Genomic DNA, 13,837 nt, shown 5'->3' with positions numbered 1-13,837 from the left:
TATTATAACTGAATGCATTTATTTGCAACGGCAAGAGGGAAGAGAAAGTTATAGATCCATTAACTTCAACTTGTAGAACTTTATTCAAAGAGAACAACAACAGATCCGTAACCAAGGCACGTTTTAAATATTTGTGAAATCACTGACACAAACTATTTATTCACAAATAACACCTTAAATATTAACAATGATTACAGCCTCTTGCCTAATGTTTACATAAGAAGCGTCAATATTGACATTTATTTGAACGGCTTATCTTAGGACAAAAAAGGGTACACCGCAATGTGCCATAATCTATATGGCAATAGAAAAGACAGATAGATAACTCACAAGACAAAAGAAAGTGATAAGCATACTATTTTTATGACACTGCAAATTTGTCCATGAATATTCCATTGAGGAATAATAAGGGGGAATACTTCTCTCATACCAATGCCCTCCAATCAGGTACAAGTTCATTGTATGACACTACAGCCAGGACAAATAATGAGGATAAAAGCAAACTTCGTCTGCTCAGTATATGTAGTAGATTTTTTGGTTTAACATGTCCCCCTAGCGAAGTCCTAAGTTAAAATCCTGGCAATTACATTAAAAATTTCTTCAGCGGTAATACTTTTCCAAATGCTTGCAACCTTTATGAGTATTAAGTATTGGTTGTTGTTGTAGCAGTTTATTGTGTTCTATCTTTCGTCTGCGTGATTCTGTTGAGTGTCAAGACCCAGGAACTCCGCGACTAAGATGGGGTGCGTCCACAGGGATCTGGGTGTGAGTCGAGTGGGTCTGGCCGGGCAGTTAAACAGGTGACGTGTATCGTGCGACCCTGGTTACAATCGGGACATACATCTTGCACATCGGCATCAATCCTAGCTCTGTGGGAATTGAGGCGGCTGCATCTGCCGGAACGTAATTGAGCCAGAACTACTCTGGTTTGACGGGGGAGGTCGATTTCTTCGGGTGTAATGGGTGGCGGTCGTTCTCCAAGGACTACATTCACCCGGTAGCCAATTACCGCGTCTGCTACCGTGTCTGCATGAATGTTGTTCAGACCCGCTTGATGCCGCTTGATCTAGAGGTTCTCTCTTGTAGCGCTGAACCTCACGCTCTAGATCGTGTAGATCTACCTTAAGGCTTCTGGGCGGTGGGTATCTATCCACAAGATGATGATTTGGATGGTTTCTGCGATAACAGCCCAAAAGGTATTGCTTAGACAGTATTGGTAAAACATCTCTACAAATAGGTGTGGCTCTGCGATTGGCCGTTCAGACTCATCGTTAGACAGAAGGTTCCTTATCATTGAGTTAAAAGAAACTAGAATCAGAAATCACTTATTGATATTAGAGAAGTCTTTCCGCTATTCCATACTGTTAAATTCCTTAATGTGATGCAAAATTCTATTTTAAGACGTCATGGTTATGCGACTTTCACCGCTTCAATGAGTGCTTATGAAAAACTGCGAATACGATTGTAAATATGCCAGGATGCTTTAGATAAGCTTTTTAATATAAATTACATTAACAAATATTGTATAATGAACATTAACCCGCTCCATGCAATGCCAAGATGCCGCTATTTTATGATAATGATATGAACGGCAGGAAAGACAGACAGACATTTAGATCGACAGATGTCTATCTCATCTCATTTCGTTTACATGGGCATACTTGTATGAAGCAGAACATTCATCTCGTACAGACTCTGTGATAAGATTTGAAATTTTCATCTCAAAAGAAAGTTCATCTCCTCATCTTTTTATCTCTCAGAAAACATTTAGTGGTCAATCGTGATGGATCGATGCTGGCGGTATCGTCTTACAATCGAGAAGTGTTAAAATTTTAATTTCGAATAACTTAAACGCTCACAAAAATGACAAGTTCTTTAGCAATGGCAAGTTCAACCGTTGCTACTAGCGCTGCGGAAAATATAGCGCAGAAATTTACTTTCGGTACAATCGATTATATAGTGTTCGTATTTATGTTGTTGACTTCAGCCGGTATTGGGGTCTATTTTGGCTTCTTTTCAAAATCGAAAAATACCACCGATGAATATTTGATGGGAAGTAAGAAAATGAAAACTCTACCCATTGCAATTTCACTTGTAGCCAGGTAAGTAATTCCTTTGGGGATCCTTTTAGCTGCTTTGCCTAACTTATAAAGTTCGATTGTAAAAGGACTGTTAACTATGTGTGAATATAAGCTCCTTCTTGCCATTAGGTGATACTACCAATATATTGGGTTGCCCAAAAAGTAATTGCGGATTTTTTAAAAAAAAAGTAATTGCATTTTTAATAAAACTTAGAATGAACTTTAATCAAATATACTTTTTTACACTTTTTTTCTAAAGCAAGCTAAAAGTAACAGCTGATAACTGACAGAAGAAAGAATGCAATTACAGAGTCACAAGCTGTGAAAAAATTTGTCAACGCCGACCATATGAAAAATCCGTAATTACTTTTTGGGCAACCCAATATAATAACTCCAAATAAAGAAATATTGAAATTTGTAGAGAACATGTTAAAAGATGATCTGAGGAATATGTGACGAGTAATTTGTAACCCCTCGGCGCATGCGGGCTTGTAGTTTTTCAGTCGTGTCGCAGCTATTGGACTTCTTTGTGATTAGTTGGTATGCATTCTATACCATCATCAAAGATTGGATCAAATGCTAGCAGCTGGGAAAAATGTGTTTTTTCATATCCTAAGCACATTTTTGCACCCTCCACCATAGGATGGTGGAATCGAAATGTATTTAGTGAGTGGGCCGGTCCCAGACTCTGCCAAACGTGTATACCAGACTCTGCCAAATGTATTTACCAGATTTTGTGGAGTTGGTCATTCATGACCATTTTGGGGTATTTTAGGGTTGGGGATTGGGACAATATGGGTATCAAATGAAAGGTATTTGGAAGTTGAGTACACATCTGTTTTAAGAAAGTAGTCCAAAGCTTCCCCAACTCTAAAAATCCCCAAAATGACCATGAATGGTCAACGTCACAAAATGGGTATAAAATGAAATGTCTTTGGGAGTTGACTACGAATCTGGTAGAGTTTGGGAGCGGCCCACCCACTAAATACCCTTCAATGGGACATGTAGATCTATCGGGACAATATGACAATTAAAAGAAAGGTCTATGACAGTAGAGTTCGAATCTTATGTAGATATGAGTGTTCAAATATGTGGGTCACGCCCTGAAGTTCTATCGTTCAGCAGGACATGTAGATCGCGACAATAAAGGACTCAAATAAATTATTTTTTGGGTCTTAACGTCGGAGAGACCGACCCCCTCCTCCCAATAAAAACAACACCAAACCGTCATGTAGGACGACCGAGAATATATTGCACTCAAATGAAAGGATGTGTCAGAGGGCAATCCCCCTCCTACTATCCTACCAAAAAAAAAGATTTTAAAAAAATATATAAAGGCCTATCACGTCAAATCCCCCTGCCATCAGGAGGACCTAACGCCGAAGTGGCCTTACAATTGCAGAGATTTATCTGCAGGAACCGGACCATAGTCAGGATTCATAACTTCCACCACTGTTGCGTAAGCCTCTTCTTCTGATTACGCCAGGAATTCATTCTCACAAGATTCGTTAGATCTTGTCATGATGAGCTTCCGTACGCATCCAGAGGCAGGTGAGAAAGCAGTGGACCCACTCTTCCGGATGGCCTACCCATACAGGGCTTGCCGGGTCCCGTTTCGATGTCTTCCTCTCCCGTCTCGATCGTGGCAAGGGGATTTTTAGTCTCCTGCAATCCAATCAAAGTACACACAAATACAAGTCGTACTAAAATCAATTTAAAAAATTCTTATTCAACGGGATCTTCTGCCAATATCATGTGTGAACTCGATCAAAAAAAAGAAAATAATGCCCAAAATAAAAATAAAAAAAAAATTGGTACCGCATAGCTTGCCTTGCCGGGCTTGGGTATTAACACTACTACCCTTGCCTCTTGCCAGGCCTTCGGAGTATACGCAAGTCCCAGGCTTTCTGTATGTATTGCTGTCAGTTGGACACCAGTTAATCCGTCTCTCTCTGCAGTAACGCCAGAACAATATTCCATCAAGTCTGGAAAACATAAATGGTTAAAAAATATTCAAGATTTTCCGTAATGGTTAACCCTCGATCAACCTTATTGTTCCAGAGTACTGGTGTCTCCACCCTCCACCCTTGCCTCTTGCCAGGCCTTCGGAGTATACGCAAGTCCCAGGCTTTCTGTATGTTTTGCTGTCAGTTGGGCACCAGTTAATCCGTCTCTCTCTGCAGTAACGCCAGAACAATATTCCATTAGGTCTGGGAAACATAAATGGTTAAAAAATATTCAAGATTTTCCGTAATGGTTAACCCTCGATCAACCTTATTGTTCCGGAATACTGGTGTCTCCATGTGTCCAGTCGTATCGCGTGCCAAATCCGCTTTCAACAGAAGCCTCAACATATCCTCTGTTTTCTTTGTTTTTACTCCCATGCCATATTGCAGTTTCAGTTGGACAGGTGTTTTGTAGGGAATCTTTTCAATCTTCCCGGCATTGACGCTCTCGACCTGATCACAGAAAAGCTTCAGAAGGTACGTTTAGCCGCTCTGATCATCTTATTATATTCCTTGAGCCGTGTGTAATACACATCCCAATAAACTGCCGCGTTTTTACGATGTGCTCGGTTATAAAGTCTGCGATGTGCTCAGTTATAAAGTCTGTGGACCTCTTTCCCAATGTTGCGAATCTCCACGGCCATCCAGGGACGCAAAGCGCAGCGTTATGATACCCCCTCTACACTCGCAGCTCATAATTTGTATGGTTGGACCCTCCTCAGAGATCAACACATGTTCCAAAATCCGCTCGTTAACCAAATCCTCCACTTGGGACCGGTGATCTTGCCGAATCCTACCGGAAGCACTGTTAATATCGATAACTGCATAAGTCAGTTCGCATCTGTTGTGCTTCCTGGCAACTTTGGTGTGAGAGGGCGACTCCTTACCTTTTTCAGCAACCAACTTCCCTGTGGCAATTGTGGCATTGTTTTGGAAGTCACAATCCTCAACGACGACTCAGAGGCCGTGTGCGTTTCCTTCGTAACTGTATCGACTTTGTCCCCTTGTGTAGGATACTATCTACAGTCCCCATTAAGGGAGGGCTGGCTTGATCTTCCCAGAGTTCTTGAAAGCGAGGAGTTCTATTTCAGAGGTTTCGCAGTGTTCTGCTCTTCAGGAAATCTGAGTCACTTTTCAGCTCCTGTAGAAGTGTTTTAAAAGACAGTTCCATCTCTAGTAGCATACTCCTCAGTCTCCTTCATCGTGCCCCAAATTGCTTTCTCGGTCTTCTTGTGAGCTTAGCAAATCTCTAGCTTACTACTGCCGCCATCTCGCTGACCTCATCAGTCGATTCGCTCACGAGGACTGCTTCATTGACACTGTCCCTGTCTGAGCTTGAATCGGAAACACACCTTTTACTTAAAGGCTGGGGACGAACTGCGTATACGTATGGGTTATCCGCCTATTATTCATCCGTTTCTCTTACAACTGCTTGGGCGCTTGAAGCCAAGCCACTCACACCTGTAGGACGGGCAGACAACATTCTACGGTCTGATGCCACTACCGCAGGTGCTAGGTTTTGGAGTCTATTCTGTGCCTACTCCTGGCCTTTAGGTCTGCGGCTAGTGGATAATCCAATCGTAGCTATACTTGAAAAGCTTTAAAATTGTTTGCGTAATAGGTGGTACCTATTCCGACAGACAGATATGTTTTGAGGAGCGAAATGAAAACACGACCGACCCACTCAGCGGTTACTTCAAGCTGTTATAAGTATTTCAAAATTATTTTTGTTAATTCATAATTTTATTTTTAAATCTTTTAATTTCAGCCAACTTTCTGGCATAGCCATTATGTCAGTGCCGGCCGAGAATTATTCATTTGGCTTCGCATATATCTATATGGTTTTTTCAATTATCCTGGTGGTGCCCATATTGAACTACATTATTGTACCTGTGTTCTACAAAAACAACATCTCAAATTGTTATGAGGTATGTATGGGAATAATGTTACGAAGTTCACGAACCCGTTCTTATGAATACCGAGCCCAATATGTTGTTCTATACATGTGAATACTCCTTGCAAATAGTTTTTTTTGCTTAATTTTTCTTCCAGTATCTACAAAAACGTTTCGATAGACGTACACGAAGAGTCGTCACAGCCTCTTTTGTTTGCAATGCCTGTCTCATGTTGCCCGTTTACATTTTTGTTCCTGCCTTGGCATTCTCTCAAGGTAAAATGGAAATAAATTTGTAATTCAATATTTTTTTTTTAATTTTGGAAATGGACTGGATTAAAATTCATTTTCATTTACAGTGACAGGCATAAATATTCATTTAATCAATGCCGTCGTTTGTTCGATATGCATGTTCTATACCATGTTGGTAAGTACAATAATTAAGACAATAGGATTGTGTTATTTACCCCCTAAGCGGATTTTTTCGCTTATTTGGTATGGAGAAAAATGCAAGTTAAGCAGCTTACCTTATACGAAACTATTATCACAGATTATTAATGAAAGAGCTAGCGAATCCGCAAGATTGGTACAAAACCAACCAAAAAACTATAAATTAGAAACCATATGGTGTCATCATTCAATCTGAATGGCAATTACTAAAAGAGGAAGATCGCATATTTATTTAATAATTAAAGGTTCTGTAATACAAAAGTAGCTAAGAAATTAAAAAAACACAACTATGAAATGCGAGAAACATTTATTTATGATTAAAATTGTCATCTTATTTCTATTAAATTGAAATTAACAAGCTATATTGTATCTTATTTAAATTTTTGAAATAAAAGTTTTTTTATTTTTAGGGTGGTATTAAAGCCGTTGTTTGGACCGATGTCATACAGGCTGGCATAATGATCACATCAGTGGTGTTGGTGGGCGTACTGGGTACTCTTAAAGTCGGTGGTTTATCCAAGGTATTGGAAAATGCAGCCGAAGGTGGTCGTCTAGATTTTTTGTAAGTAATCTTGTAATGAGTTCTATTGTATCCTCTTCAAATTGACACATTGTCATTTACAAATTTTATCACCAGCTATGGCTTGGATCCACGAATAAGGACATCTGTTCTAAGTCTCTTTACCGGCGGCATATGCATGTGGACTGGTCACATTGGTTTGAATCAGAGTTGTGTTCAACGTATTGTATCGCTGCCAAGTATGGAAAACGCCAGAAGGTGAGTTTCACAAAATTTGAGAGAATTATGAGAATTTTTTCTATAAAATAAAATTTTACAAAATTTTTTAAAAGTTTAATTTCAACAACATTTTTCTATACAAAAAAAAAGGGGAAACATTTTTCTATTAAAAGAATATTCTGACAAAATTTCCTATAGATATAACAATTCGCCTGAAATTTCTATTAAAAAAAAAAAGTTGAAAATTTTTTCTATAAAGATTTTTTTCAAAATTTTCTATAAAAATAAAATTTTGATAAAACGTTCTATTAAAAATAAAATTTTGATAAAACGTTCTATAAAAAATAAAATTTTGACAAAATTTTCTTAAAAAAAAAATTTTGACAATAATTTCTTAAAAATAAAATTTTGACAAAATTTTCATTAAAAATAAAAACTTTTCATAATAAAATTTTCTTAAAAAACTAAATTTGACCAAAGTTTCTATAAAAATAAAATTTTGACAAAATTTCCATTAAAATACGATAGAATTTTCTTAAAAAAACTAAATTTGACCAAAGTTTCTATAAAAATAAAATTTTGACAAAATTTTCTTAAAAATAAGATTTTCACAAAATGTTCTATAAAAATAAATTAAAAAAAAAAATTATATAAAAACTTATATCCAAATTTAGTCAGACTTTAATTTTGCATACCTTTTGAAATATGGAATTTTCTACGATTTTCTTACGATGGATGGACGAAAATTGTGGGTTCTACAGCCTTAAATGTCGAAACGCATAAAAGATATATATGGGAGTTTTATCTAAATGTGATTCGATTTTGATGACATTTTTTGCATGTAGTGCGACGTCAAATAAAACAACTCCTGCAAAATTTTGTAAGGATGGGACCAAAATTGTGGCTACTACAGCTTTAAAAGTGCATATCGGATGAAAGAGATATATGGGAGCTAGATATAAATCTGATCCGATTCTGATGAATTTTGCACACATGCTAGGATGTCCAAAAAAAAGCTCTTCGTGCCAAATTTGGTAAAGATCGGACCAAAATTTTGCCTCCTACAGCCTTAAAATGCCATATCGGATGAAAGTTATATGTAAATCTGATCCGATTCTGATGAAATTTTGTACACATGCTAGGACGTCAAAAAAAGCCCTTCTTGCCAAATTTGGTAAAGATCGGACCAAAAGTATGCCTTCTACAGCCTTAAAAGACCATATCGGATGAAAGTTGTATATGGAAGCTATATATAAATCTGATCCGACTTTTATAAAATTTTGAACACGTCACAAATCGATCGGACCAAAATTGTGGCTTCTACAGCCTTAATAGGCCACATCGGATGAGAGTTATATATGGGAGCTATATCTAAATCCGAATCGATTTAGATGAAACTTTGCACACGTATTAAGACGTCACACGAAACATATCATGCTAAATTTGGTAAAAATCGGACCTAAATTGTGACTCCTATAGCTTTAAAAGGGCATCTCGGATGAAAGATATATATGGGAGCTATATCTAAATCTGGACCGATTTCAATGAAATTTTGCACACATATCAGGACGTTAAAAAAACACTCTGTGCCCAATATTGTAAGGATCGGACCAAAATTGTGGCTTCTACAGCTTTAAAAGGCCACATCGGATGAAAGATATATATGGGAGCTATAACTAAATCTGGACCGATTGATTGATCAAAATCAATAGCGTTCGTCCTTGGACCAAAAAAGGGACTTGTGAAGAATTTTGTGAAAATCGAACAACAAATGCGACCTGTACCTTGATTACAAGAAAACATTGGCACACAGACAGACATACAGACGGACAGCTAAAACGAATCAGGAAGTAATTCTAAGCCGATCCGTATACTTATCGATGGGTCTAGCTCTTCTCCTTCTTAGCGTTGCAAACAAATGCACAAATCTATAATACCCTGTACCACAGTAGTGGTGTAGGGTATTATAAAATTTTGATAAAATTCTTTATAAAAATAAAATTTTGATAAAACTTTCCAAAAAAATCAAAATTTGACAAATATTTCTATTCAAAATAAAATTTTGACAAAAATGTTCTATAACAATTAAAAAGGCGTTAAGTTCGGCCGGGCCAAACTTTGGATACCCACCACCTCGGGTATATATGTAAACCACCTTTCGTTATAATCCGGTGAAAAATGCATAACGTATACCCCCATAGCAGCTATATCGAAATATGGTCCGATTTGGACATTAAGGGTTCTAATATTTACAAAACATTGTTCAATTTTGTATAACAAAATATTGGTCTTTTTGGTAGCTATACCAAAATATAGACCGATCTGAAGCATAGAGGATTCGTTAGTCACTGTGTAAAATTTCAGGGAAATCGGACAATAAATGCGCCTTTTATGGGGCCAAGACTTTAAATCGGGAGATCGGTCTATTTGGCAGCTATATTCAAATCTGAACCGATCTGGGCCAAATTGAAGAGGGATGTCGAAGGCACTAACACAACTCACTGTCCCTAATTTTGGCAAAATCGAACAATAAAAATATATTAGGTAAGGTAAGTTTTAAGCAGCAGTCTACCATCAGACTCTTTACTTTAATTGGCTATGACAGAACTTTTTTTCCATTAGTCGAACTCAGAATAGCATTCTAAGCGCCTTGTTCTTCTGCGCTTCTTCTATAATCTATGACACCAAGTCTCGAGGTGTCTCCTACCACTTGATCTTTCCATCGGGCTTTTGGTCGTCCCGGTTTGCGTGTACCACCGTGTTTGCTTTCAAAAGCAAACACGGTGGTACACGCAGCCAACGCATTTTAATACGTGTACCTATGCTATCGTCGTCATACAGCTCATGCAGCTCGTGGTTCATACGACGCCTATATTCTCCATTAACGCAAACTGGTCCATATATATTTTACGAAGAATCTTTCTCTCAAACACTCCAAGCACTACCTCGTATGCTTTCATAAGTACCTCAGAACCATATAACAACACGGGTGGTATCAGTGTCTTGTATGGTGTAATCTTCGTCTGTCGAGAGGTGGCCTTGTTTCTAAACTATCTAAATACTTAATCCAAAGTAGCATCTGTCTGCCAGTATTATTCTCCGCTTTATTTCAAAATTGGCGTCATTTGTTTCGGTGACGGCGGTGCCAAGGTAGATAAAGTTTCTGACTACCTCAAAGTTGTGGTTCCCAACTTTCTCCACTTTCTTTATATGGTCGGTCGGCCATTTCGTTATATCTCAATGTACTGCCAGACCCATTTTCACTGACTCTCTTTCGATTCTTTCAAAGGCAGCTTCTATGGTGATCCATATCATAGGCATAGGCTAGTAGCATGTGTTCTCGTGCGATTAGTGTGCCATATCTATTCACATCTGCATCTCGTATAATCATCTCCAGCAGGAATTTAAAGAGATTACACGATAAGCTGTCTCCTTGTCTGAAACCTCGTTTGGTATTGAATGGTCCAGAAAGTTTGTATTCTATTCTTACTGGAGAACGTGTATCAGTCTTATTAACTCTGGAAATTTCTTTTACTCAAACACATAGATACAGTCCTCCCTTTCTAGTTAGATTATCGGGATCATTAAACTCGATCAACCCTCTCTTGGGTCGATCGAGTTAGACAAGAATTTTAATAACAAAAAAATATTTCTCATCAAATGCAACTTTCTTTTATTTTCAGAGCTTTAGTCATTACCTCTTTTGGAGTATTCTTCATTATGGGCTTTACCTCATTCACTGGAATTATTATGTTTGCCCGTTATGCAGGATGTGATCCCATATTAGCTGGAGTAATTTTAAAAAGTTAAACACTAAATACACTAAGCTAAAAATTTCCAACTATTTTCATTGTAGGTGGTGGAAAAAGCAGATAAAATGATGCCTTTCTTTGTCCAAGACATTATGGGCCATTTAAAGGGTATGCCGGGTGTTTTCATATCCTGCGTTTTCAGTGCAGCTCTTAGCACTATGTCGGCGAATTTAAATTCCTTGGCCGGTGTAGTTTATTTTGACTACATCAAACCCTTCATACATCACACGGACGCAAAGGCTAATGCCATTATGAAAATATTTGTGGTGGTTATGGGAACTTATTGCATTATAGCCGGTATAATGGTGCAAAGATTCAAATCGATTCTACAGACCATCATAACTATAACGAGCATAAACACTGGCGCTGTGGTTGGCGTCTTCCTCTTGGGAATGTTAGTGCCCAGAGTCAAAGCAAAGGTAAAGGAATGATGGATGGATATGACAGGGCCTTTTCCTTATATGAGATTTTCTGTTTTTTCTCTTTTAAAGGTGGTATTTGTTTCCCTTGCTTTAAGTATATTAACCATGCTGTGGATTATAATCAATGCTCAAATGCGTTTTAAATCTGGTGTTATAAGATACGATCCCCTACCCACTACATTGGATAGATGTGAGGAGTATAATTTCTATGAGTTAATACAAAAAGGGTAGGTATACGAAGATGGAACCATTTTTTATAAATTTTTCGAATCAGCAAATTTCATAGAGAGATAACAGCAGAATTGAGTGTGTTCGTTTACCCAAAAATTTGTGCAAACTTGCACAAATTGTTACTGGAAGTGATTCGCGCAGTTTATTTGACAGCAGAAGAGAGCGGGAGAGTGCGTAAGAGCAAACAACATGTTTAAATTTTGGTAAATGAAAGCTTGCAAATTTGTGCTGGAGGTTTTTTTCTCAGCAGCAATTTGCAGCATCGAATATTCAATAAATGGCAAAAAAGAAAAAAGGCTGCTGCAAATTTTTACTGGAAAAGTACGCTAAAAGACCCATTGTGTGAATAACTCGAACGAAACTCATGCCTTTGCATATTCGTTTTAGTTAGCCTGGCTGTCGAATAGACGCAAAACTGATATCCATTATATAATTGTAACAAACATAACATGGATCCTAATAACATTTTTTTTTTATTTCTTACAGCAACTCCTCGATTCCCACTGTATCATCCCCAACTGAGGCTCCTTTAGTAACGACTGCTTTTGAGAGCAATCGTCCATTTTCTATTTATGAAATCTCCTTCTATTGGTACAAGTTGATCGGGGGCTTTATTGTATGGGCCACAGCCATACCACTGAGTTATATCTGGAAACCCAATGAAGATGACAAATATGATCCCAAACTTTATTCACCCTTCATAAATAGGCTGTTAGATTTAGGTCCCAAGGAAATGGAAAACTTTCCTTTGAAAATGGAAAATGGAAACACAAAAATTTCTATAGAAGCAAAAAGTTGAAAAGGCTGCCAAGAGTTTTGGAGATAAGTTTAGTAATTAGCAATAGAATAATCAATAATAGTGTTATGTATTATAATTTAGTTAATAATATTTTTAAAATAAATTTAAATGAATAATTAAAAAAAATGACTTAATGTCTTTTCTTCTTTAAAAGTTATCGTTGAGTGGAGAGGACGTTTTGTTTTTTTGACTTCGCAAGAAGTTTTCTCTACCTTGTAATAGGTCATTATTTTTTAGAAAAAAAATGTAAGTCACTCAGGGATAGCTTCGATATTGTTATCCATTAGGCAGTTGATGATCTGCGTCTGTTTTCAGTGGCGCGGTAGATCTTAAGCCCGGGTGTAGGCTTAGAATGGACTACAAAGACCCAACAGCTGCGGTGGGGGTATCAGATCGTAGCATGTTGTCTGCTACTGAAACCTCGACTGGTGAGAGGCTGCTCCAGGCTCCACTAGCCGACAGACAACTGGTCAGCAGGGGCTTCTGAGAAAGACACCTTGTTCGAGTCATAAAGACAAGGCATAACCTATTCTATCTTCCCATGCCTACAATTTGCCTAGGCCATCGGCCTTCCCCGGAAAACCAACACCAATAATAAAGGGTGATTTTTTAAGAGCTTTAAGAAAGTTTTTCAACAAAAACATAGAATTGAGAAAAATGCATGAAATCTTTATTTGAATCAATAGTACGGCCGACATAATTTATTGTTTGAAGATTATTTCATGCATCGTGACTGCGCCTCAAATGGTCCATCCGCTTAGTCCAATTTCGATATACTCTTTCAACATTTCGGCCGGTATCATTTGAATAAATGCTTCAATGTTCTCTTCCAATGCGTCAGTTGAAGCGAGCTTGTCTGTATGAGCTATAACATAGCCCCATAAAAAATAGTCTTAAGGCGTTAAATCGCACGATCTAGGCGGCCAATTGACCGGTCCCGAACGTGAAATAAAATGTTCACCGAACTCGCCTCTCAATAAGTCCATTGTTACGCGTTGTGTGTGGCATGTGGCACCGTCTTGTTAAAACCACATGCCATGCAAGTCAAGCTCTTGCCTTTTTGGGCAAAAAAAGTTGGATATCATCTCACGATAGTACTCACCATTCACAGCTTCATTACGATTCGAATCATCTTTGAAGAAGTACGTTCCAATGATGCCACCAGCCCATAAACCGCACCAAACTGTGACTTTTTCTGGATACATTGTTAGCTCTTCCAATGCTTCTAGCTGATATTCACTCCATAGTCGACAATTCTGCTTATTTACATACCCATTGAGCCAAAAATTAGCTTCGTGGTAAAATAAAAGAGCGCGCGATAAACTTTCTTAACAGAGCACGCATTTTGATAATAAAATTCAATAATTTGCTAGCATTGTTCATTTGTAAGACAATTCATGGTT

At 37.8% G+C, this 13,837-nt stretch overlaps 1 protein-coding gene across 1 annotated transcript; it reads left to right on the top strand.

Moving 5' to 3' along the window:
• The first annotated feature begins 1,767 nt into the window (after window positions 1–1,767).
• Window positions 1,768–12,494, top strand: LOC106083622 (sodium-coupled monocarboxylate transporter 2). Its single transcript, XM_013246765.2, has 10 exons — window positions 1,768–2,102; window positions 5,856–6,015; window positions 6,140–6,257; window positions 6,341–6,408; window positions 6,842–6,993; window positions 7,069–7,209; window positions 10,854–10,962; window positions 11,027–11,401; window positions 11,474–11,631; window positions 12,122–12,494. Exons 1-10 carry the CDS (start codon window positions 1,864–1,866, stop codon window positions 12,432–12,434), a joined length of 1,833 nt encoding a protein of 610 aa, XP_013102219.2. The 5' UTR covers window positions 1,768–1,863; the 3' UTR covers window positions 12,435–12,494.
• The last annotated feature ends 1,343 nt before the right edge of the window (window positions 12,495–13,837 follow it).

Source organism: Stomoxys calcitrans, chromosome 2 (assembly GCF_963082655.1).
Source record: "Stomoxys calcitrans chromosome 2, idStoCalc2.1, whole genome shotgun sequence".
Taxonomy (NCBI): domain Eukaryota; kingdom Metazoa; phylum Arthropoda; class Insecta; order Diptera; family Muscidae; genus Stomoxys; species Stomoxys calcitrans.
Note: the sequence above shows the minus strand (reverse complement) of the source record. Positions and strands in the feature narration are given on the sequence as shown.

Bases quoted from the DNA above. Each gene is read 5' to 3' on its own strand.
- LOC106083622 (XM_013246765.2), top strand. From the start codon at position 1,864: ATGACAAGTTCTTTAGCAATGGCAAGTTCAACCGTTGCTACTAGCGCT. The intron at 6,409-6,841 runs GTAAGTACAATA...TTTTATTTTTAG, and splicing joins GCATGTTCTATACCATGTTG to GGTGGTATTAAAGCCGTTGT. The intron at 7,210-10,853 runs GTGAGTTTCACA...TTTTATTTTCAG, and splicing joins AGTATGGAAAACGCCAGAAG to AGCTTTAGTCATTACCTCTT.